Source organism: Fundulus heteroclitus, chromosome 11 (assembly GCF_011125445.2).
Source record: "Fundulus heteroclitus isolate FHET01 chromosome 11, MU-UCD_Fhet_4.1, whole genome shotgun sequence".
Taxonomy (NCBI): domain Eukaryota; kingdom Metazoa; phylum Chordata; class Actinopteri; order Cyprinodontiformes; family Fundulidae; genus Fundulus; species Fundulus heteroclitus.
The window spans coordinates 17803245-17828107 of NC_046371.1; the positions used below are offsets into that span (position 1 = coordinate 17803245).

At 40.2% G+C, this 24863-nt stretch overlaps 1 protein-coding gene across 4 annotated transcripts in view; it reads left to right on the plus strand.

The window, feature by feature from the left end:
• The window catches only part of fryb (furry homolog b (Drosophila)), a 69512-nt gene that overhangs the window by 14229 nt on the left and 30420 nt on the right, over positions 1-24863 (plus strand). For all 4 annotated transcript variants that reach the window (XM_036143000.1, XM_036142997.1, XM_036142999.1 and 1 more), the window contains exons 2-26: positions 2032-2225; positions 4934-4987; positions 5123-5262; positions 5726-5816; positions 7747-7826; positions 7928-8008; positions 8999-9167; positions 9480-9572; positions 9775-9873; positions 12823-12924; positions 15136-15239; positions 15514-15622; positions 17176-17262; positions 17592-17763; positions 17850-17982; positions 18067-18174; positions 18275-18401; positions 19854-19967; positions 20170-20334; positions 21144-21230; positions 21326-21582; positions 21668-21857; positions 22934-23058; positions 24276-24333; positions 24635-24726. In XM_036143000.1, coding sequence (XP_035998893.1) covers positions 2032-2225; positions 4934-4987; positions 5123-5262; positions 5726-5816; positions 7747-7826; positions 7928-8008; positions 8999-9167; positions 9480-9572; positions 9775-9873; positions 12823-12924; positions 15136-15239; positions 15514-15622; positions 17176-17262; positions 17592-17763; positions 17850-17982; positions 18067-18174; positions 18275-18401; positions 19854-19967; positions 20170-20334; positions 21144-21230; positions 21326-21582; positions 21668-21857; positions 22934-23058; positions 24276-24333; positions 24635-24726 — 3031 coding nt within the window. The remainder of the gene's footprint in view (positions 1-2031; positions 2226-4933; positions 4988-5122; positions 5263-5725; positions 5817-7746; positions 7827-7927; positions 8009-8998; positions 9168-9479; positions 9573-9774; positions 9874-12822; positions 12925-15135; positions 15240-15513; positions 15623-17175; positions 17263-17591; positions 17764-17849; positions 17983-18066; positions 18175-18274; positions 18402-19853; positions 19968-20169; positions 20335-21143; positions 21231-21325; positions 21583-21667; positions 21858-22933; positions 23059-24275; positions 24334-24634; positions 24727-24863) is intronic.

The window sequence follows — 24863 nt, forward strand, 5'->3', positions numbered from 1 at the left end:
ACAACAAAAAACACATAAAGGAGAATAAAGGATACATGTTTTAAAAGTTTTTTTTTTTTTTTTTTTACAAAGAAACATCTGAAAATGGAGTCATTCATCAAGGGTCTACAATAAATTCTGTAAATATGCACATGTTGACTATAGTTCAAGTGTCAGGGCTTTCGATTTTAGATGCAAATGTAATATTCAGCCAGTTGTCCACAGTCTGACGCTGCCTTCAGACCAAACACGATTCGAGTGTCGACAAAGGCGTCCGACGCCTCAACTTGGACGCCTGTGCAGAGCGTTTTTGATGCTGCAACCACATTTTGGACCGGCTCGTCTGACGTGTGTTGGGAGCAGCTGTCCTGTTCTTCTCCTCAGATGCGGGGAAATATTTTTCCTTTGTAAAAAGTTTACCCGAGTTCCCGGCTTCCTCGCTAATCCTCCTCCAGGCAAGGTCCTTTCTGTTACCGTCCCTGTAGCGACAGCTCCACTGATCATAGATAATAGGATGGACATAAACAGCGACGATGAGTTTGTCCTACGTTTTCGACTTCCCGGGGTTTTGATGGTCCTTCCGTCCCATCGGAAAATCCGCCACTACGTCACATAGCGGAGTCTCTCTGATTGGTTGAAGCTCCGCATCCAGCTGCCAAAGTTAAAATTTTCCAACTCTAGCGTCTGCCGCTTTGGATGCCCAGACACTTGACTGCAGGACTTGTCAACACCCCTAGATGTGCTTCCACTATCGACTTTGCATGCAAACCAGATGTCCCTGACGGTCAAATAGGTCTGAACACAGCATTACAGGAGTAGCTGCCTTCACCTCACAGACTATTGCACCCATGCACTGCAAAAACAGAACTAAAATAAGTTAAAATCTTCTTGAAATGAGTGTATTTGTACTTTATTTGAGCAGGTAAATAAGATTATCTGCCAATGGAATAAGATTTTTGCACTTAAAATAGGAAGAACTCATCTCCATCATCTAATTTCAAGTGCATTATATCTAATTATCTTATTTTAGGGGTAAAAATGACTCTCTCCATTGGCAGATCATCTAATTTACCTGCTCAAATAAAGTACAAATACACTCATTTCAAGAAAACTTTACTTATTTTTTGTTCTGTTTTTGCAGTGTGGATGAGGGAGAACATGATTTTATTGTAAGTGACACTTGCAGTAGTTTTGCTATCAGGGGGATTTCAGATATCCTGCAGGCCTAATGTGCTTTTATTCGGTCCATACTTCCTACAAAACAGCTGAATTTCAGGTCAGTAGTACCTGTGAACATCGATTTTCAAATCAACTAGCCTCCTGTGTGACTTTTTGACTGAGCCATTCTCCATATTAATATGCTTTCAGCTAAACAGTTGTGTTGTAGCTCTGGCTGCATGTTTAGGGTGTATTGTTCAGCCTCCAACAGGATTTCTGTGATAGTCTGATGTTAACTCCATCCATCTTCCCATCATCTATGACCAGCCTCTCTTAAGGCTAAATGTGTGGAGCAGTTGCGTAATAATTGTCCTGCCAAGAGACTCTATTAATGCTCCCCTTAAGCGGCCTGTCATTTTAGTCTGACAGCCACGTCCTGGTAGGTTTTGCCGTTTTGCCATCCTCTCTCTGATGACGGATTGAACAGTGCTTGGTGAGATGTTCAAAGTGTGAGAAAGCGTTTTAAAACCTAAGTTAGGTTTAAGCTTCTCCATCTTCATCCCTAACATGCCTGCTGTGTTCCTCAGTCTTCATGATGCTATTTGTTCTCGCATGTTCTCTAACAAACCTTCAAAGCCTTCATAGAGCAGCTGGAATTAGAATGAGATTAAACTCAGCACAGGTTAACTTTATTGTGGATTTTATTTAGGGGTATCGGACTAATGGGTACTGACTTTTCATACTTGCAGATGTCAAAAAGTTAGTGGTTGTAAGGTGATAAAATGTGAAAAGGTTCAATGGGGGTGGAATAGTTTTGCAACACAATGCCTCGGTGTACCAAAATATGGCCCTGTTGGGAGAAAATGTCTTCTGAACTGCCTTGTCCTTCGCCAGCCTCGCCCGCGGGACTGAAGCCGCCAAACCCGCCTGCCAGTGGTACGTTGGGAGAGAGGAAGGGTCCGGTCGTCATGGCGCCCGTCAACGTAGACCCCGAGAGCAAGCCGGGCGAGTTCGTCCTGAAAAGTCTGTTTGCCAACTTCACCTTGCTCTCCGAGCGCAAGATCCGCATCATCATGGCCGAGCCGCTGGTGAGTGAGTTTAGATTGATTTTTCCTCTCTGGTTTTTCTTCATTTTTGCTCAGGTTACAGAATCAATGCATATGAACCTGAGCTGCTTGTCTGCCTTATTCAAATGAACTTTATGAAGGTATATATAGACTAATATTATTTATGCAGAGGAAGTGGTCTGCATGCTGAAATCCTTTGCATCTTGCCTGTTATAAAACATGATCTAACTTGGGATAGATGAACAGAATTTTCCTTCTTCCCATTCACCTGAAAGGATAATGTATTTTTCTCAAAAAAAAAAAAAAAATCTTGACTGGCTTTATTAAATCCAGACTCGATCCAGCATTAAAGTAGGCAGGCCACATTGACGTTATAGTAACCTGTGTTTGTATGATCTTCAGCCATTTGGATTATTTGGAAGACCAAAGAGTGGTAAAGAGGGAGGGATGCCTCTTACTTCTCTTTGAAATTAAACAGTAGCACACAATGTATAATTTTTTTTGTGCGATTCTTAGAACTGCAAGAAGGGTGTGGCGTCTATTTGTTTCCTAATCCCTTTTCGCGATATCACAAAGAATGCAAAGTAGGGGCAGATTGGGACAGTCTAGGCCCGTGGAAAGGTCTTAGCCTACCTTTAGGCAAAAGCCAGGCAGCCGGTGCCAGAGAGCATAGAGAGAGTCCATTAGGGTTGGATGATAATTCAATAATAATATATATCCATCGATAGACGTATATCGATGATAGAAAAAAAGGGTCATTAAAAGGTTCAATAGAAGAACAGTTTTCCTTCCTTCTGCACTCTAGCCCTAATGGTTAATATTACAGTCGTTACATCCTCCCAACCAATCACAAACGTAGACCCAGGAACCAAGCTCCGCCCCCTTCAAAGAGTTCAGAGAGCACATGTTTGTTTTTCTTTTTCTTTTTTAAACTTGCAGTTTTGGTAAAACGTTGGTTGAATAAAGAGTTGAGTTTGAATTCAGTGTTTGTGTGTTCTGTATCTAAAAATAGGTTGCTAAGCAACAGCATAAAACAGCCAGGGCTGCACTTGAATTTTTTGGTAATTATCAATATCGATTAATATGATTTCTATTTTATCGATATGCTTTTCTTCTATATCGTCCAGCTCTACTTTGTATGAAGGAAGTTGGTATTTGGTACATTCTAACAGCGTTTGTGCAAATACTCCAGAGACGCACATGCCAGCCCCACCGCTCCTGTCCCCAGAGATCTCCAGAGACACCAGGAGGGAGTTCCCTCAAAGCAGCCTGGACTGAATATAACTAGAGGAAAAGAAGTTAACCATTTATATTTACTAATAAAACTGAGCCTATTTGCATATGATTCAAATACCGCAGTAACATCCCCTTTTTATATTTACATGCCATCATTTTGCTATTCCCCTGTTTCTCCAGGAGGAAAACAACAAAGACGAATAATATAAATGCATATTTCTGCCCCTTTTTTCAGGATAAATAAATAGTTTGTGGTGTAAAATAGTCAGATTTACTTCCTGGAAGAAATTCATATTTGTCTCGGCTAATCATTATTACCATTGAGTCTGCCATGGTAACAGGGTGTTTGGCTGGCAAACTAACTGAAAGGTTAGGTGTGGGATATGCCACAATAATAAAAGGTTGGGGGGGGGGGAAGCCCAAATAATCACACAGAGATAGAATGTTTTATGACCACTAAAATGGAAATGCGTAAATAAAAATAGAGCATGGCATACCTGTGCTACAGGCGTAAACCAAACATGAAAACTTATGCTCAGACATCTCCAGCCAGATTACCAGAAAACCAGATCCTAAAACATAGAGTGGGGGTATTCATGGGTATTAATTAACTTTGTTTGATATGGAATTAGCAAAACAAATCACAAACTGACATCTTGTTCCCATAACAGGAAACCCTGAACTAATAATCAAAACAATACAATCCATTTGGTTCTTATGGCACCTGGATGCCGGACAGCAGGTCTGATCTTAAGTAAAAAGACATTTATGGTCTTTTTAAAAACATTATCTTTTACCTTTTTTTAACGTACAAGGTACTTTTCTTCATCTTGTCAATAAGAACATATAATTCAACAACCATTCCTCTAGTTAAGCCCTGAAAGGCTATTAAAAAAAGAGTACTAAACGATGTTAGTGTCTCTTTCAAAACTTCCAGCTAAACAATGAAACAGCTCTTCATCAGGCTGCTAAATCAGAGCCTACAAAACGTACGCTAACTCCACCCATAAGGACCAAAGAAACTCCATGCTAACAGTATTCAGCAAAATAAAAGCTACTGCTTCTAGGCAGCAATTAATATGGCCGAGGCCCCCAGCCATGGTTCTCAGGGCTGTCTGCCCTGCAGGTTCTAGTTGTTTTCAACCCTTCCCTTAAATCATTATAGAAGTTGTTTGTCCTTCCTAAAAATAAAATAAAATAAAATGAATGAACTAAGTAGAAATAGAAAACCTACTCTCAATTATCCATTATATTAGACAAGTGGCTGTCATTGTCTTTATTGTTTCGTGCCGTTATTTCATTGTAAAACGCTTTAAAATAATGCTATAAAATAGGACCAATGGCTACTGTGCGGAAAATGACTTTGATTTAAAGCGCTGTGGATGTTTGGGCATGGGTGTGGGAGAGGAGTCGCAACAAATTATTTCAATTTTGTTTGTGCCGCTATCATTCCTGACATTACTGTTTTCCTTTGTTCTGCTTATTTCTTGTAGGAGAAGCCACTTAACAAATCCCTGCAGAGAGGAGAGGACCCACAGTTCGACCAGGTATGTCTTCCTCACATAGACGTCAACAATAAATCCTTCCTGTGCTCCTCTACGTGTAGATCTTATTATTATTTTTTATTTTTGTGAAAGTCACATCAAGTATTCCACCTGTTTTTCTCACCTGCTTCTGTGCAGCTGATCAGCACCATGAGCTCCCTGGCAGAGTACTGCCTGCCCTCCATCCTGAAGACCCTGTTTGATTGGTACAAGAGGCAGAACGGCCTCGAAGACGAGTCGCACGAGTACAGACCCAGAGCCAACACAAAGTCCAAAAAGTGAGCGTCTCCCCCACTAAACCCGGGAAATAGATGGGCAATACATTATGACAGAGGCTTCCAACAGAACAATGGACAAATGGACGAAACCGCGTTGAACAGATAAGACTAGCATAATCCATTTAGATGTAATTTATTAGTAAGCAAAGTAGATTTCCTGCATGGGCTTTGCATGTCAACATGGTATCATTCATAAAAACCTTTTACCTTAGTTTAATCCCAGCAGTAATTAAATCATATAGACGACTTGCTCCTACTGAAAGCACATTTCCCAAATTTGAAATAAAGAGAAAATTGGCTTCACATCAAATTACAAAGCAGAGGTCTGCTACTATAGATTATTTGTTCTAAGAAGTAACACAAACTGTACAAGCCACCTGAGGAGGGTTTTTTTATGTCAGAGTCGAAACAACAGTACAGTTCGAATGTGACGACTAATTATTGTTTGTCTGCTGTGTCTCAGTGATGAACAACAGAAGGACTACTTGCTGGAGCGGAGGGATCTGGCAATAGACTTCCTCTTCTCTCTGGTGCTGATCGAAATCTTGAAACAGGTGAGGCTCGGGCTAAAGTGTGATTAATCAAAGAGACCGTACTGGATGTCTTATTACACCCTAATACAGTTCATTTGCATTTATTGCTTGTCCAGCATAACACTGGATTTTTGGACACATGGACATTAAATATCATTGTTGACAACTCTTAAAAATTCAACAAATAGTGATGAATATTAAACTGAAGATATACCTTTAAACTTTAACATGCATTCATTTATTTTATTTATTTTCATGTAAAATGGGAATTTTTGGTAAGAAATAAATTTGGACACCCCCACATTTAATCCAACTGAAATTGGCTTAACTTGCCTACAGAGGAGCTAATGGAAATCCCCCAAAAAAACTAAAATGGCATCATGGGACCTCCAGCAGGCTCCTGCTACTGTTGATGTGAAAGCGCATACCTCAACAATCAAAGTCCCAATTATATAAAAAAAACAAATGGAAAACACATCCTTGTTGCTGTTTTATGGTAAGTTTAAAAGCAAAATAGTTTTTCAAACAATAAGTCACATGTTCTGGTTCAGGGTAGAAGAAGTCACTCCTTGTCATCCCCCTTCTTTTAATTAAAATTTGATTTGCCACAAGATGAAATTTAGTATTTTTATTATTTGTCAACAAATACTAGGGTTTTATGGCTAATTTCCAACCTCTGGGTTTTGACCTGGTATCAGTTTCAGCTGGTAGACTATTAAGTAAAACCGCGTGATTTTTAAAGTAAAGACAAAGTAACTATAGGGTTTGACGTTTTGCACTGAGTATAGCATCTTGAATTAGCAGTTATCACGGTTAGCATTAGAAGCTGTCAGCATTTGTATGACCAAGACGCTGCCCACTTCCAAATCCAGCTGTTTCCATGACCTACGGAAGGTGAAGTCTCAGAAGGATAAAAAAAATAAGAGCATCTTAACTGTAATAGGGTCAGCCTCCCTGTTATCTGCTGAAAGCTCTCGCTTGAAGGATGAAGGAACCGCAGACATTTCTCAGCGTGTTTTAAGAAAATGCAGTTTCATTCTCTGGCCATATCAAAAACCTTTCTGAGCCTGAAAACAGTTAGGTTTGAAACTTCCTGTCTGAAAAACAAGCATTCACCTGAAATGCTGTTGTTGTGACCTGATAGCTGTTAGCACAGTCGATCCAGCTAAAAGTCATTCCAGGGTCTGATTTCTTAGAGCAACACTATTAAATTATGTTTTCAGAGCCAATTTGTGACGCAGAATACCTACTAATGTGATAATTTTACTGCACACTCCCTAAGACTAGAAAACCAAATATTCCTCTGTTCTCTGGACTCATTAAAATTGTTCATAAAGCAGCTAAAGACTCTTCTACTTAAACTGGCATTTGGGAATCACTGTTTCTTGTTTAATTTAATTTGTTTCCCATTACTTTTATTTGACTTTGATATATTTTATCTTTAAATCTTCTGGTGCTTTGCTCTGAAGCAGCTTGCGTTTTAATCATGCAGCCAAAACAACATTTTGTTAATAAATTCATTGTATTACTAAATTACTGTTTTTCTCATTGTGTCAATATATTGTTTTTCTCTATTTTTTTTTACTCCCCAATTTTGTTTTACTTTTTTTACTTTCCAATTCAATTATATTAAAATAGATTTATATAGCCAATTAGAATAACCTCAGCTGACCAAAGTGCTTAATAATAGTTACTGCCAAACAGATAAAAAAAGGTATAAAATTCAATAAGAAATAGAAAATAAAATTAGTAACAAAAGCAGCAATAAAATAGCAATAAAAGTCGAGATTTGCTCTGTTGCAATTTCATTTCAGTTAAAGTAATTTCCCAGTTCTGAGTTAATGAACTACATAATGTTTGTCATGTTTTAGCTTTAATTGTCTATTTTCCATTAAAATCTAAAATGTTAAATTTATGAGTAAATTTATTTTATTTTTTTCCCTAAATTCAGATCCCTCTCCATCCTCTTTTGGATGGACTTATCCAAGAAGTTGTCAACCTGGCCTTCAAGCACTTCAAGTACAAGGAAGGGTGAGTGGATTTATTAAGAAACACTCGGTTTTCAGCGTGTGTGTTGTTATCTCACCAGAAGTGCTGTGCATTAATAATCGCGATTGGGGTCGCTGTTTCAGGTATCTCGGACCCAACACTGGCAACATGCACATAGTGGCCGACCTCTACGCTGAAGTGGTCGGCGTCGTTGCTCAGTCAAGGTAACTGGATTTCACTTATGTCGGCTGTAGTCACCGTTGCTTTTAGTCCAGTAATCCCTGCCCTGTTGAAGCCGTTGCGTTATTTGTCTGTTTGGACGACGGACCGACGCTAATCACAGCAGCAACACGTCCTCTAGCTGACCCCGATTTTTACTGCTGACAGATGTCGCCTTACAGACGTCAGCTGAAGGGAGAAAATTGAAAGCGGTGTTTATGCACGCACGGATAATGAGACTCTAGACGACGGCCCTCCGACTGCGGAGCGTCTGTGAGGAGAGATCTCATTTTGCCGGAGGTTATTATCCCGTAGTGCGGGGTTGGCAAAGCAGCTCAGCAACTGCCACCAGACACAAAAACGCGCCGTCACAAACACTTTGATATCCAGTTGAGCAAATACAGACTCTCTTCTGTTCGAGCTTCCTCAGTTAAAAACTTGAACCACATTTCAGCTGTGAAATCACCTCTCTGTGCTTCGTGCAGTAAAATAAATTTGAGGGCTTTCTGAACAAATTACTGTACAGTTTAAAAAGGGCATGACATATTTCCTTTTAATAGCTTTGAACCTGTAACTATTTAGAAACCTGGATTGCTTTGACACTAGAAAGCGACCCATGCCTCTCTGTAGGGTTTCCTCCTTGGTTTAGGCAACGCCGTGTTGAAAGAGCAAAGAGTATGCGAGGAAAGCGCATGTGCATCACCACTCCAGATGCCTTTCTAAATTTAGGCGCGCAGAGCGCCGTCGGTTAAATGCATCAGGATCATGTGTAAATACACAAACACACACATGCTCAGCACCTACCCAACAGAAAGTATAACTCGTTGGTGTATGTGCAGAGAAAGATTAACACGTAAAAAGGTTGCTGTTTTTTTTTTTTTTTTTGTTTGTGACCGTAATGTCAGCGAATGCAAACTCAGAGGAACAGTTTCCTAAAAACACAGGCAGCTGCAACAGTTGCTCACATCTGGTGGCCGTTTTCGCCCCCCCGCCAGGTTCCCAGCAGTGAGGAAGAAGTTCATCTCCGAGCTCAAGGAGCTGAGGCAAAAGGAGCAGAGCCCGTACGTCATTCAATCCACAATCAGCCTCATCATGGGACTCAAATTTTTCCGCATCAAAATGTACCCGGTGGAGGACTTCGAGGCCTCCTTCCAGTTCATGCAGGTAGGCTGCGCAGAAACTTTCTACTGACATTGTTGTTATCTACATGAAATAAATATCATAAAAGTGGCGTCCGCTTAAGAACCTCAGTGTATTCACCGACAGATGCATCCTTACTTTGCCTCCGCTGACATCTGGCAGCCGTGTTAAGCTATCACAGCGCTAGAGGCAGTAATCAGGGGTGACTTTCATGTCATTGGAGCGGTGTGTTTCTAATTTCCTCCTATTGTAGAGAAGCTGAGATTTGAACTGGTGACCTCGCATTAATGTGCGTTTCAATCGCTGATCCTGATTGTGGCCTCCCTCTGTCTGCAGGAGTGTGCGCAGTACTTCCTGGAAGTGAAGGATAAAGACATCAAGCACTCATTAGCTGGACTCTTTGTGGAAATACTTGTACCTGTTGCCGCTGTAAGTGCATTTTTTTTAGCTGAGCAGTTCGGTCACACGTAAAGTCACAACTTGACTGAAGCGCGACGTCAGACAAAAAGTCACTAAATGTTCTGTATCTTTTGTGTTAATATCCATGTAAATAAGATTCTGTAGTCCACAATGAATACTGCGCTCTGCTTTCTTTCTAAAGAGATCTTTGCATCATTGTTTTTTCTCCCAGACCGTGAAGAATGAGGTGAACGTTCCCTGCCTACGAAATTTCGTGGAAAGTTTATACGACACCACTCTGGACCTGTCCTCTAGGAAGAAGCACTCTCTGGTAGGTTTCTGACCATATTCTGTTTCATTACTGCTCATCTCTCTTCATCTCCTCTCCATTACCAACAGTTGCTGAGAGCACTTACCGTCGCTCTCCGACACGTGGACTTTTATCGCTCGGCGATGAGCGAGACGAGAGATTAAAGAAGGGCGATGTGCTGCGGGGAAAATGAGCTTTTGACGCCAGATTGGCATTATTAAACCACAGCATGCAGCTAGCTGGTAGCAGTAACACAGAGGTAGTACCATATTTGCCTAATTAGACAAAATGTCTCAACAGAAACGATAAAACGTTTTAGTAATAGTGCACTGATCAAAGCATTAAGTGCCCAGATTCTGATCAATCGTTTGTTTTTTAGCTCTTAGCTGCTGCTGCTAGTTTTTAGGTCAATGCTCGTTTCACTTTAAGAAAATTAAATAATACCAAGCTACTTCACTATCTACTGTCTTCAAAATAAATTATTTTAAGTCAGATATCTCTAGAACAACCCAAAGTTGCAGAGCTGTCTCTCTGCAACACTGACAATCTATTAAGACAGGAAACTCCTCCAAGCTATGAGCCAGAGGTATCTGTTGAAATAATAGCAAATTAAAATTATGTGTTTATACTTTTAAAATATACATTATAGCACAGTAATTTCTATCCCTATTTTTTGCGTACATGTGAAAATATGCCGTACCTTAAGACATTCCAATTCCCCCACAAGATAAATACTCATCAGTTAAAAATAAACTGCTGCATTTGGAAAAAAAAATATCTGCATATCAAGCATTCATTGATTTATTGTAACTATAAAGGGCCGTTAGAAAGCCTTTGTTTCAATACCGGTCCATAATTATTGGTGCTAGAACCGGAGGTGATGCCACGCTGTGTAAACGTAAACAGTCAGCACTTCTCAGATACTTCAAAACAAAGACAAAATTAGCACAGAGGTGATGTTTTAAAGTGTCTTTAGCATCCTGTATCACCACTAGATTTTTTGTAACTATGAACGCTGACACCAGTCCTGGTGTGCATGGCCTTTAGAGCGAGTGGATCCTTAACCAAACCGTAAAGGCTCCCACACACTTGCGCTGACATGAGTCCGCGGAGATCTGCACAGAGTCTGCTTCGACTGTGCGTGGAACTACATTTTTACGATCTCGTTTGCCGTGTCGCTATAAACTGCTCGGCGGGAAGAAGTCTTCACATGGAACTGTTTTATATGGGACACCGAGCCTGATACGCTGAGCCGCTCCAAGCGGACGGTCGCAAGGACGCGCGGCATCACAGCCCCTCTCTGTGCCGCACTGACAGGTGGGTGCCTGCTGGAAAAGGAAAGGGTCCAGGTGCTCACCTAACTAATCAAACATGCTACTATCCATTCCCCTGCTTCGTCCCATTGGCAGAAAGTGTGGCAAAAGTAGGAATTCGTCACACGAAATTAAGTTAATAGGTACGCTCGACAATGAAGGGTAAAACGTCCGAGGATAGTCAGCGGGCAGTACGGCTCTTTATATATGAGCCTTGAGATTTCCTTCAGATGACCAAATCCAGCTAGAAATAACTCATCAGAGAAGCTTTACATGAAAACTTTTAGCTTCCTGTTATCTGCTCATATCTATCAATGCCACTGAAAGGAGTTTCATTTCTGAAAGCTGTTTACACAGTTGAATTTTTTTTTATGAATTCATTTTGAAACACCTCACAGACACTAAAAAAAGATGTATGTAAGGTGTATATAATCTTTATATAAAAATCTATACTATAGATTTAGTAATAGTAATAGTAGTAATAGTAATAATATAGTAATTAGATTTATATCAATATGTGTGTTAATGTGTGATTTATTGTTTGATTGATTTTATAAATTCTCATTTATTTTGAAGAAGAAAATTCTTTATTTTGTATCTATTGACACAGGATCTCTCCCATTCTGCTTTCATTAGTCATTTCAAAGGATCAGGTAATTGACGATGATAGTGTTTCTCCTCACATTAGTTTGACATTACAAAAATAAAATGTGTGATTTTACAGTCATTCTGTTTTAAATCCAGAAAATTGTTCCAGAATTTTTTTTTTTTTGCCATTCAGTGAACTTTTGTATTAGATAATTTTTTTTCCCCCAATAAGTTAATGAGTAAAACAGTGGCGTCAATTAATTTAGGCTAAATGAGTTTTTTGTTAGAGTACGTTTTATTTTCCCAAGCAGTGGGATTGTTTCCCGCTGCTGTTTGATAAGGTCAAACGCTAACAAGCAGCGTCGAGGATACGCCGTGCTTTATTTTGGTCGCCCGCTAGCTGATGTGCCATTCTAGATATCTACCTGGGTTCCTCCTTCTGCTGCAATAGACACTCGTGTTGTCTGGCATGCAGATATGCCACTCTGCAGGTCTACAAGCTTCTTCTGACAGATTCTTCAGATTCTCCGACCAACGCATGCAGTCTAGCCTCTACACACCCCTTTTCAAACAATAGTCTTTTTTCTTTTTTTTTACGCTTCTTTCCCATTGAGCAGCTCTGTGCATTTGCATCCACTAACCCTAACCTGCAACGTTAGCAGAATGGAGAGGCATCCCAAACATGACAGTGACGTGACACAGTTCTATCATTGCTATGCTTTTACATTCCTGAGCAACTAAACGCGTGAAGGTATGGAAATGGGTCAGAGATAGACAGCGAAGGCTTCTAGTGATAATCAGTGTCCGCTATATGGTGCCTTTTAAAAGTGAAATACACATGCATGCTGAGGGTTTACCTGGACTTAATCAGCTGATTGTTGTTGATGATGGTTTAATAGAAGCTGCTAAATTAGAGCTAGGCATTTCATTTACTTATTCTGATCTTTTTCTTTCTTTTTTTTTTAGAGATCATAGTAGCGTCATCAATGGCCGAATTTTGTTAGGAGAAGGAATGCATTCTGAAACTTTCTCTTCCCCGTCTCCCTTGTGATGTCTCTCCCCCTGTCAGGCTCTCTATCCTCTGGTGACATGCCTGCTGTGCGTCAGTCAGAAGCAGTTCTTCCTCAGCCGCTGGCATATTTTCCTGAACAACTGCCTCTCGAACCTCAAGGTCAGTTTTCTGTCGGCATCATGCAAATGCAAGATATATTTCCACAAACGGCAACCCTTTATTGTTTATATGATAGAGCAACACAAGGTAGTACATGTTTATCAAAAATGGAAGGAAAATACTTTTGTTTTATTGTTTTTTTGTCAAGGTAGATATGTGATATGCATTTGTATTCAATCACTTTACGTCTGTAACCCCTAAATAGTGCAAAAAATCGTCTTCAGAACTCAAATAGGTCCAGGATAAAGTTGCACAGAAGTCTAATGCAGATGTAGGTGATGAAACTATATCTCAAGCTGTGGACATCTCATAGGGCAGTGTTCAGCGGCTCATCCAAAACGGGACAGCGGTTAAACTACGGCTGGACGATAATTCAATAACTATAAATATCGATCTATAGACGTATATCGATGATAGAAAAAAAAGGGTCAATAAAAAGTTCAATAGAATAACAGTTTTCCTTCCTTTTCCATCCTAGCCTATCATATAGGTTTATACTACAGTCATTCCATCCTCCCAACCAAATGAACCAATCACAAATGTTGAATCAGGAGCGCTCCATCATTAAGCTCCGCCTCCTTCAAAGAGTTCAGAGATCGCACATTCTTTTTTATTTTTTTTTAAACTTGCAGTTTTGGTAAAAAGTTGGTTGAATAAAGGGTTATGTTTGAATTCAGTGTTTGTGTGTTCTATATTTAAAAATAGGTCGCTAAGCATCAGCATAAAATGGCCAGGGCTGCACTTAAAATATATGTTTTGAATTAGTTGATAATTATCGATATCGATCAATATGATTTCTATTTTATCAATATGCTTTTTTTCTATATCGTCCAGCCCTAGTTTAAACGAACAACTTCAAATGAAACGCCGGGCAGGGGACAGCATTAATTAAACAAGGAGCACACAGGCTTATGGTAACTCCAGTTGACCAGCAAAGATACCGAGGTCACATAGGAGCATAAAAATACAGTTTCAATATAATACAGTTTATTTATATAGTGCATATTTACAGTCATTTCAAGTCAGTTCACACAGACACATTGGTTCAAACATTTTCTGTTTACACACAGCAGATTGCATCGAGTCATCGACTTGCAGCAATCACTTGGATGAGCATGCAGCGACAGTGGACAGTAACTTGCATTGTGTAGTTGACTTTGCAGTAATCAATCCTACCAAGCCAAGGGGGGAAAACTCCCCTTTAACAAGAAGAGGCCTCCAACAGAACCAGGTTCTGTCCGAACGGCCATCTGCCGTGACCAAATGGAGGCTAGAGATGACAGAGCAGAGACACAAAAGGAGCATGAAAGCACTGATCCAGGACAACTTTCTACATAGGAGAAAAGTAAAAGGGAGTACTGGCTCCTTTAGTGGCTTCATCTAGGAGAGAAACAAAGCTAAGCAGATAAACTCTGAGCCAGTTTTTTAAGTCAAGAGAACAAGAAAATCTGGCCTTTACAAAAGAATAGCAAGAAAGAAGGCATTAGTAAAAAATACTGTATGCAGTTATGTTATGTGGGGGTCATGCTCTGGTCAAATGAGACCAGAACTGAACTTTTTGGCCTACATGTAAAACGCTGTTGAGCATCGGTATGACAAATACCTTCCTCGTGGTGCAAACATGGTGGTGGCAGCAACATGCTGTTGTTTTTGCTGCAACAGGGAAGCATGTCCGAGTTGATTGAAGGCTGATTGGAGCTGAATCCAGGAAAATCCTGCACGAAAAACCTGTCCGAGGCCGTAGGTCTGTTTGTTGACTGCAGCGTGACAAAATGTGAAGAGAACCAGCTTTTACAAGCCTCTGACCCCCAGTGTTTTGGTTCTTGCGATCACCGGGATGTTAAGTTACAGTGAAACGAATCCATGCTGAACGTCTCCCTTTTGAAAGACAGACAACCCTTCCACAGTAGCACCACCCAGCTGTTTTTCATCTGTAACATCAGTGTCTCTTGCCTCAAGCAAAAAAAAAAAAATATAGCAGACTAACAAGCAAGTGATTAATGGATTATCGTAAAAAACATGTCCGTACAAGTTCTTGTAGAAGTCAGGATATGTTGAACACAACGTAAGTCATCACTTCACTGCCAAAGTGCTGCAGGATTTCTCAGTAAAAATCTTTTTTACAAAGCGCATGTATAAAGTTAGGGAGGCGTGAAACCATGTACGCGATGGAAGAAGCATTTGTTGTTTTCTGCTTGCATGCCGATGCAGAACAGAGACCCCAAGATGGCCCGCGTGGCGCTAGAATCGCTCTACCGCTTGCTGTGGGTCTACATGATCCGGATAAAGTGCGAGAGCAACACTGCGACCCAGAGGTAACACTCCCGCCAAGTTCCCGTCCTCATCAGCACGACTGTAACTGGAATTTGAAACCTTAAAATTGTTTGTTGCTATGAAGCCATTAATAAAATCTATTGTCTGTCTGCGCATTGTAATTTCCGTTTTGCTGTAATGTGTTTTCACTCCTTCCTCCTGCTGTTCAGCTGTTTTCATTTCAAGATCTCATCAAGATGAGAATATATACCGTTAAATGGCAACAATGTGTAACAAAGATGTCTCGCTAATAATTGCCCTCCTTTCCCTTTTTAGCCGTCTGACGTCCATCACCTCCACGTTGTTTCCTAAAGGGAGCCGTAGCGTTGTGCCCAGAGACATGCCTCTCAATATTTTTGTCAAGATCATCCAGTTCATTGCTCAGGTGTGTAAAGAGATTGCTTTTTTTATGGTGGCTTGAGTATAAGTGACTCTTAAAGTGAGCAATTAATCTTCCCAACGTTGTTCAAAAAAATAGATTTTAATAATAGACTATAGGCCGTATATTTATTGGCTGACGTTAGCAATAGTCATTGCAGTGGCAACAATAAAATGCAACATGCCAGACAGACAACTGATGTTTGTAATCACAAAGTGAATGAATATCTTTTAGAAACACAGTTTTGAAAAAAACGTGCAGGTTCTTGTATTTCACTGTAAGTTTAGCTTAATTATGTTATTTCAAGTTGTATTCTCTGAAAATAGACATAACGTCTCAGTAGGTCTGAGAGCCCATCCATTCCTGACCCAAACACCTTTATGTCTTTAGGGTTTGTTCACCTTGCGCAGCCCTGGAGACAGTGTAAAGGATAAATAATATCAAATACTAACGGTCTTAGAGAATCAATGCCGGATATAAAACCGAAGGAATAAGCATCCCTGCTTCCAATCTTTCTGTTTTATGTCGCCTTTGAAAAAGCGCTTCCCTTGTTTTAGATCTCCTAGTCACACTCAAATGTTTCAGTTCATCTACAAATATCAATATCAGACAAAGATCCCACACTGCAAAAACAGACCTTAAAATAATAATGTTCTTAAAATTAGGATTTTTGTCCTTGATTTTAGCAGGTAAATGATATCATCTGCCAATGGAATGAGTATTTTGACTCCTAAAATAAGATAATTAGACATCCTGCACTTGAAATAAGATGATGGAGATGATTGTTCCTATTTTAAGTGCAACAATCTTATTCCATTGGCAGATCATCTTATTTACCTGCTCAAATCAAGGACAGATACACTAATTTTAAGAACATTTTACTTATTTCTAGTTCCGTTTTTGCAGTGTACATGTTAACACGATGATGGTAAGAATTCCTGGATACCCCTGGAAAGGCGCCAGAAATTGACCCAGACCCTTAAAAAGCAAACTGCCCTCCTGTTGCTTATCTTCCCAGCCTTGTACGGGAAGTTTAATGTACGGTTTTTGCTCTGCTGGAGCTAGGCTACACACACTGCAAAAACGGAACTAAAAATAAGTACAATTTTCTTAAAATTAGTGCATTTGTCCTTGATTTGAGAAGGTAAATAAGATGATCTGCTAATGGAATGAGTATGTTGACCCCTAAAAGAGGATAATTAGATATTCTGCCCTCTAAAGAAGATGATGGAGATGAGTTGTTCCTATTTTAAGTGCAAAAATCTCATTCCATTGGCAAATCACCTTATTGACGTGCTCAAAACACGGACATGTACACTAATTTCAAGAAAATTTGACTTATTTTTAGTTTAGTTTTTGCAGTGCAATGTTAGGAAACTTGATTTTCTTTCCACGGCTGCAGGCCAGGTGGGACATACAAGATGTAAAACGTAACCACTGTGTGAAACCCGATCATAAGCTTCCATGACTCCGACTTAATCTAAATGAGATGTCAAATGATGCTGTTGCCTCACAGAACATTTCTTCTGTAACGCCAGCATGTTTCGTCCGTATTGCAGGAGAGACTGGATTTCGCCATGAAGGAGATCATCTTTGACCTTTTGAGTGTCGGGAAACCTGCCAAGGCCTTCAGTCTGAACCCAGAGGTAAGCAGAGGAGACACAAGTGCTCAGTCATCTGAACTCTAAGCACACAGCAGTCCAGCAGTTTATCTCCTCTGGCAATCCAGCTGTTGTAGTAGCTATGTTCAGGACAACATGTTCTCCCTCGGAGCGTTATAAGATGCTGTCTTGCCTTTTGTTTTTGGATGTTATAATGCAGTGCAGCAGGTTTTACGTAAGTCAACGATATTTACAGCCACAGTAAATAGTAAAGTAACCCTTTGCTGCTGTTGTTATACTTTTTTTTACCACTAGCTTTCAACTGATCTTTTTCCCCCATGCGGCATAAACGGCTTATCTGATCTGTCCTGCAGCGTATGAACATCGGTCTGCGTGCGTTCCTGGTGATCGCGGATGCCCTGCAGCAGAAAGACGGCGAGCCCCCGATGCCGAACACCGGAGCAACTCTGCCCTCTGGGAACTCTTTGAAGAAGAAGAAAACCTACCTCAGCAAAACGCTGACTGAGGAGGAAGCCAAGCTAATAGGTCTCAGTCTGTCAGACAACTTTTACTCTGCTGTAATGGGATGGTTATTACCAGCGTTGTGATTTGTGTCCGTCTGCTCGCTGCAGGGATGTCTCTGTACTACTCCCAGGTACGGAAGTCGCTGGACAACATCCTCAGACACTTGGACAAAGAGGTGGGTCGGTGCATGATGCTCACCAGTGTCCAGATGCTCAACAAGGAACCAGAGGACATGATCACGTATGTATCTAAAATATAAACTCAGAGCGGTCAACCAGCTATTAAGAAAAGTTGATACCTAATGGGCAAATCCATCTCTGCCAGCGGCGAGAGGAAGCCTAAAATCGACCTGTTCAGGACATGTGTGGCGGCCATTCCCCGCATCCTTCCTGACAGCATGTCCAAACCGGAGCTGATTGACCTGCTGGCACGGTAACTTTCACACTGACTCTGGAAAAAATATAAAGAATTCCGTTTAAAGAGACAACGCAATGAAAACACATGCAAACATTGCTCTTTTCTTTTACCCCAGACTTACGGTGCACATGGACGACGAGCTTCGTCTCATTTCTCAAAACTCTCTGCAGAGCCTGTTGCTCGACTTCTCAGACTGGAGGGAAGACGTCCTGTTTGGTTACACACATTTCCTTTTGCGTGAGGTATGGCAGACCTTGACTAAACCTACACAAAACCATCCACATGCAGCTCAAAACTCAGCGTAGGCTTGGTTTATTATTAGATTAGATTAGATTCAACTTTATTGTCATTACACAGGTACAGGTACAAGGCAACAAAATGCAGTTTAGGTCTAACCAGAAGTGCAATAGCAGCAAGTGCAGGATAAACAATGGTTCCATAAGTACAGGACATGGATTATTACTGAATAAATATAGAGATGTATACTATTATAAACAGAATTTTACTGATAGATTTGTCCTATGAGTATAATATATAGATAACTAGTATTGTGAACTAAATTGACAGCTGGATATGTACCGAATATAATATACAGGTGGTTATTACTATGAATAGAGTTTTACAGATATGTACAATAGCATAATATACAGATGATTGTTATTATAACAGAGTTTACATTTACTATGAATATATGTACAGATGGCTATTACTATAGGCAGAATTGTGAATTATGTTGGAAAGACTTAGTTTTTTTAAATTATTATATAACTATGTACAGTGTTGGCCACATTTATCACCACTCAAAGTAAAGATGATTTCTGGTGGGACCACTATTGTCACCCTCAACAATTTCTGTAGTAAAAAAAAGTACCTGAAGCTGTTTTTCTTATTTAGTCATTCACTATTTAGGAAGTTAAAAAAATCGAATTAATAATGACATATTTATGCTTCCTGCCACAAACAGTAAGTAGGACTACTTCTTTAAATTCTTTAAAATATCAAGACCTTTTCAGTAAACTGAAACTGGGTCATTCATGGGTCTTTCTGCAGGATATTTACGTAGTATGGAGCCTAAAAAAACCAAATAGTTCATCAGACACAAATCATCTGTCCTCCATGCCCGTCCTTGTTGTCAGACCTGAACCTGTGGGGTGGGCTGAGCAGGAGAGAGGAGCCAGGACTCTGAACAAAGCAAGACAAGCATCCGTCGCTCCCTGTTGGCTCCATCATTGCCAACAGCTGTCCTGTTGGCCTGAAGGTGTCACACAAACTATTAACAGCAGAAGGAACAATAATAGTGTGAATAGGGATTAGTTGAAAATAGTCATTTTAGAATATGTGATTGTTTTTCTCTCACCACTAAAGAAATGTAGTCAAAATGTTGGATTTTTCCAACTCTTACAGTGGGACAATATGGTACAGCAAAAATAAAAACTTTATTTTCAGGCTTTTTACACAACTGTACAATAAACGTGGCCATCGCTGTATGTGGAAACCTATTCTCTTATATCACAACTGAGATGGTAGCGAGATAACTACCATAGGAACACTTGTTAGTTATTTTTAAATCATGAGTCATAACCATTAACACACATGTAATAACTAATTACAGATTGAATTGTACCTGTTTGTAAGGAACAGTTAAGTGTGAGTATGGGCCGTGGCTAAAAATGTCCTTTGTCTGTGTTTTTTAGGTCCAAGACACCCATCAGGGTCTGCAGGATGCGTCTGTCAAGCTCCTCCTGCAGCTGCTCACACAGTGGAGGCTAGCGCTGCAGCTACAGGGGAAGATGCGAGGGGGAGCTGATGTGAGTAATTTCTTAACAATATGTGGAACTTGTTTCTCTAAGTGCGATCCCTTAAACAGGCCTTTGTTTTTGGGACTCTGAAACATGCCAGTGAGCTCTCGGGAACAAAGATAATGATTAGTTTCATTTACAGCTGACGAGGTTTATAGCAGTATGACTCACGCCCTGATCCCGCTCTGTCTTTGTCTGCTCCCTTCGTCAGACCAGCCCCAGACTCCCAGAGCGCAGCCCTCATTGCTCGGTGCTCCATGCGGTGGAGGGCCTGGCTCTGCTGCTCCTCTGCTCGTGTCAGATCAGCACCAGGAAGCTGGCTGTGGGCGTGTTAAGAGAAATACGCTGCCTGTTTACAGCTCTGGGGCATGCAGAGGTGGGGTGTTTAAATGTAACCATTACATAAATTCCAACCAGTCATAAAACTGTAATATGTATAAAGAAAACTTGTATAGAAACTTGATGTGAGGACACCTAAATTACAAATATTGATTAGAGCATACCACTGAGCTATATAATACACTGGAGTGCTGATTTTGCAGAAAAAAATGAAGTCACTGGCCGCCATCTTGCTACTCCCTACTCTCACAGAATCCCATAGGATTTGGTTGCAACAACAAGCAGTTTTCTGGCTGAGTGAAAACGTTTCACAGGTAATTCTACAGTCATTGGATGTACTAACACTATCAACTACTAGGAAATTAGGTGCTGAAATATTTTACATGTTATTCATATTAAATATATATATATGTATATATAAGTATGTGTATATGTATATATATGTATACACATATGTAAATCTATGTTTTTGTATATTGTTATTTATATATTTATAAATGTTAAACATATATATTTAAATGAATAAAATGCAAAATATATCAGCACATGACTTTCTCAGTACTTGATATTTTTAGAACATAACATAAAACTATATGGCATTTGACATTTTAAAAGTCTTTAGCCCCCCCTGAACATGAGAAAATCCTCGTTATTCGATGCTGTAGCGCACATATTCCCTAGTTACTGGGGGGAAATAGGGAGTACCAATATGGCGGCTGGTGGCTTCAAAGCGACTCGTTCTAACAGACGGTGATTAGCACTCCAGTGTATTATATAGCTCAGTGGAGCATACACACTGCGGAGACTTCTGAAAATAGCCGTTGACCTGAATGTCGCCCCCTACAGGATGATGATAAACCCATGATCGAGGTCATGGACCAGCTGAGCCCAGCCGTAATGAACAGCTTTGTCCACGTGGCTCACTCTGACTCCGTGAGTGTTGATTACAGCAACGACACTAGATCCAGGACAGCAATGACTTCGGGTGTATCATATACATATAACGTCCGCCGTTTTCTCCGCCTCAGTCGCTACCGCTCAGTCACCACGTGGACCTCCAGTGGCTCGTGGAGTGGTCGGCTCGGCTGGTGAGCAGCTCGTACGACGTGAAGAGCCCCAGCTACGTCTGGATCTTCGCACAGTGTGTGAAGGACCCCTGGGTGCTCTGTCTGCACATCTTCCTGCGACAGGAGCACCTGCCCAAACACTGCTCCACAGCACTGGGATACGCTTGGCCCTACGTTTTCACGCGGCTCCAGCTCCTCCTGCCACTAGTCGACCCTAAGTACGATAACACATGTATATCACGAGCAGCACAAAATGCTTTGAAGGATCTAAATTCCTCTCCTTCTTTACCTTTCTTTCTGCAGCAGTCCTGTTAATGCGAAGAAAACCAGCACGGCGGGCTCCAGCGACAGCTACATTTCACTCTGGAGGAATTACTTGATCTTGTGTCTGGGCGTGGCCAAACCTAGCATCATGTCGCCTGGCCACCTGAGGGCGTCCACACCTGAGATCACCGCCACCACCCCTGATGGCAGCGTCACTTATGACAACAAGGTGCGTGTTTAAAGCTACGACGGACACGCGTGTTCCTAACGGCTCCGGGTTAATTTCTCCCCTTTGTTCCTCCATTTTGGTACCACAGCGTTACCATTGAGTCCCCGTTTACATCTGTTTGGTACTAAATAACAAGTAATTTCATAGCTATTTACTTAAGCTATTTACACTAAGGTCTTCTGGCTCCAGCCTACTCTGCATACCTAGAACCAGAACCAAACATGGAGAAGCAGCATTTAGTTCCTATGCTCCAATTATCTGGAACAAACTTCCAGAAAACTGTAAAGATGTGGAAAACCTTAGTTCCTTTAAATCAAGATTAAAAACACATTTGTTTAAAATTGCCTTCAACTGTCCTAGTTAACTGAATCACCACTTTTTTGTTCTATTTTCTATCTATATTTTATTCCTACTTGCTTTTATTCTGTTTTATTTTGCTATATTTTAATCATGTAAAGCACTTTGCATTGTCTTTGTACTGAATTGTGCTATATAAATAAATTTGCCTTGCCTTGCCTTGCCTTAATCACTGCGTATTTTGATGAAATAAAGAATATGTGTTTAAATTACTCCCTAATTTCCACTGATTTATTTTTAGTATCAATCCATCTTTGGTCCTGTCAACTCTTTTCAGATTATGACCCCTGATGCAAAACAACTAAACTCCTGGTTGAAATGATCTATTGGAGTCATATAACCCCAAATATTTACAGCACGCTTTGAAAAATTATTTTAACTCATCGGTTGTCAAACCAGGCTGGAAACATCCCTCAAAGTGGGTAGGAGCTGACAGTTTGTTGCTATGATACCAATACTGATATTAATTTCGTTCTTTATTTTTAATTCCCCTATTCTAAAAAGACGCATGATGGAAAATGGTCACATGAATGAGTTTTTCACCATGTTCAAATTTAAAATATAATTTTTGCGTACAATCTATCTAGTACATTTTAAGATTTATTTTTCTTTTCAGTCGATTTATTCCTAAGTATATTATCCATCTCTTATAAGTAACAGATTAATAGCTGTACAGTTTTGCTGATGCTGAGCCACCCGTGTGTGTGTTTTTCTTACAGGTGATAGGAACTCCGTCTGTGGCCTGGCTATTAAAACAACTCGTCCCACTGATGAGAGCTGAGAGTCTGGAGATCACGGAGTCCCTGCTGTTGGGCTTCGGATGCACAAACGCTCTGGTCTTCAGGTATTTGAACCGAAACAAGCACAGATACACTCCTTTACTAAACTTTAAATTGTTTTCTATCGTTAAAGAATCTGCGATTTGCCTAAACCAAGTGTTTTCTTTGTGATCTGTTGCTTTCAGTTCTGACATTTTGATCAGGAACATATACTGGCTGGATGTACAGTGTGTTAATCCCATTCAACTTTATTTATAAAGCACTTTAAATTACCAAAGGGACCACGGTGCGGTCCAAAATACATAAAATAATAAAGAATGTATGTCCAGATTTAAAAATTGATGACAGACAAACTCAAGGGAAGGTCTATTTGTAGAATACTCGTACAAAGTTTTGACTTGGGGGAGACCCCGAATACAAATACATGCCACACCTTTCAGATTTTATTTATAACCAACATGTCTTATAGTCCTTCTGCTTCACAATTATGTATGTTTAGTAGTAATAATAATATATATTTTTTTATAAAGCGCTTTCAATCAAATTGCACTACAGGCAGTTAAATATCCAGAAAAAAAAAATTTAATATCACGACACAGAACAAAAGAAAATCAAGTGGGTCTTTAGAAACATCTACCGAGTGTTAAATTGTTGCACACAAGCCCAATGAAATGTCTTGAAGTCTTTGGTTGTTGTTGTAGCAGGACACAATGTGGAAAAGTTCAAGAGTTAGAAATGCTTTTTAAAGGCGTTGTGGAAAAAAAACGTTGCCGTGGTCATTCTGACCTTATCACTTACATAAGACAAGCGCGATTAGCAGTGTTTACGCTCTCTGCATCCATTACCGACTCCCTTCTGTCTACACATTGCTGTCATAACTCGAATAGGTCAGATACCTCTGTGTCATTCAATGAAAAGGAAAAAAAAAAGCATCACTGATGCAGAAGAGTAGTTTTTAGAGGGAACGATGTATCACATTTTCTTCACACAGGGCTGGCATTTAATTGTGAAAGGACGGTTGGTCCCTGAAAGGACCCTAACCTAATTCTATTTTTAACCCACTGTGCTTTAGAAAAGGCCCTCATTGTAATTTAAGAGACGATCTTTTAGCCAGACTGATTCATCTGTCGTTACTTTGAGTTACGTAACAAAATAAAATTCTTAGGTTTGAAAAAGAATGTTGATCCGTAACTAAGCTTTTCTGTTTCTTAAAATACGGCCTTACAGAGAGCAAAACCTTTTATGAGCTTGGTATTTAATGTGGTTTGCATCTGACCCACAGGGAGCTGGTTGAAGAACTCCATCCATTGATGAAGGAAGCCCTGGAGCGTAGACCTGAGGTAACGCAACTGCAGAAAAAATATTAATATTACTACTGCAACTTATTGATGTCGAAGTAACACGGTGAAAATATGACAATATTAAAAAAAAAAGTGAACAATGCTAATATTTATATTGGTCAGAGAAAGTAACAACTGAGTTAGAGCATGTTCTGACAGTCCTGCTCTGTGTTACTTTGAGCGTTTATGCGTTTTGCCGTTCCAACATGGCAACAGGTGAAGATTATCTATACCGGTCGTTGCCGTACGGCGCCTGTTGCACAGCAGCAGTAAACCGACAGCAGCTGTTTCCTCCTTTCAGAACAAGAAGCGTAGAGAGAGGAGGGACCTCCTCAGGCTGCAGCTGCTGAGGATCTTTGAGCTGCTGGCCAGTGCCGGAGTCATCAGTGACAGGTATCACGCACCTTAAAGCTCCTGACAAATGCATTTTTTCATAACACTCACAACCTGAGAGTCTGAGGGATTTTATTATGATTTTAAGATATACACACAAACATTCAGCCATATCTGTACGACTTGAAGCTGTAATT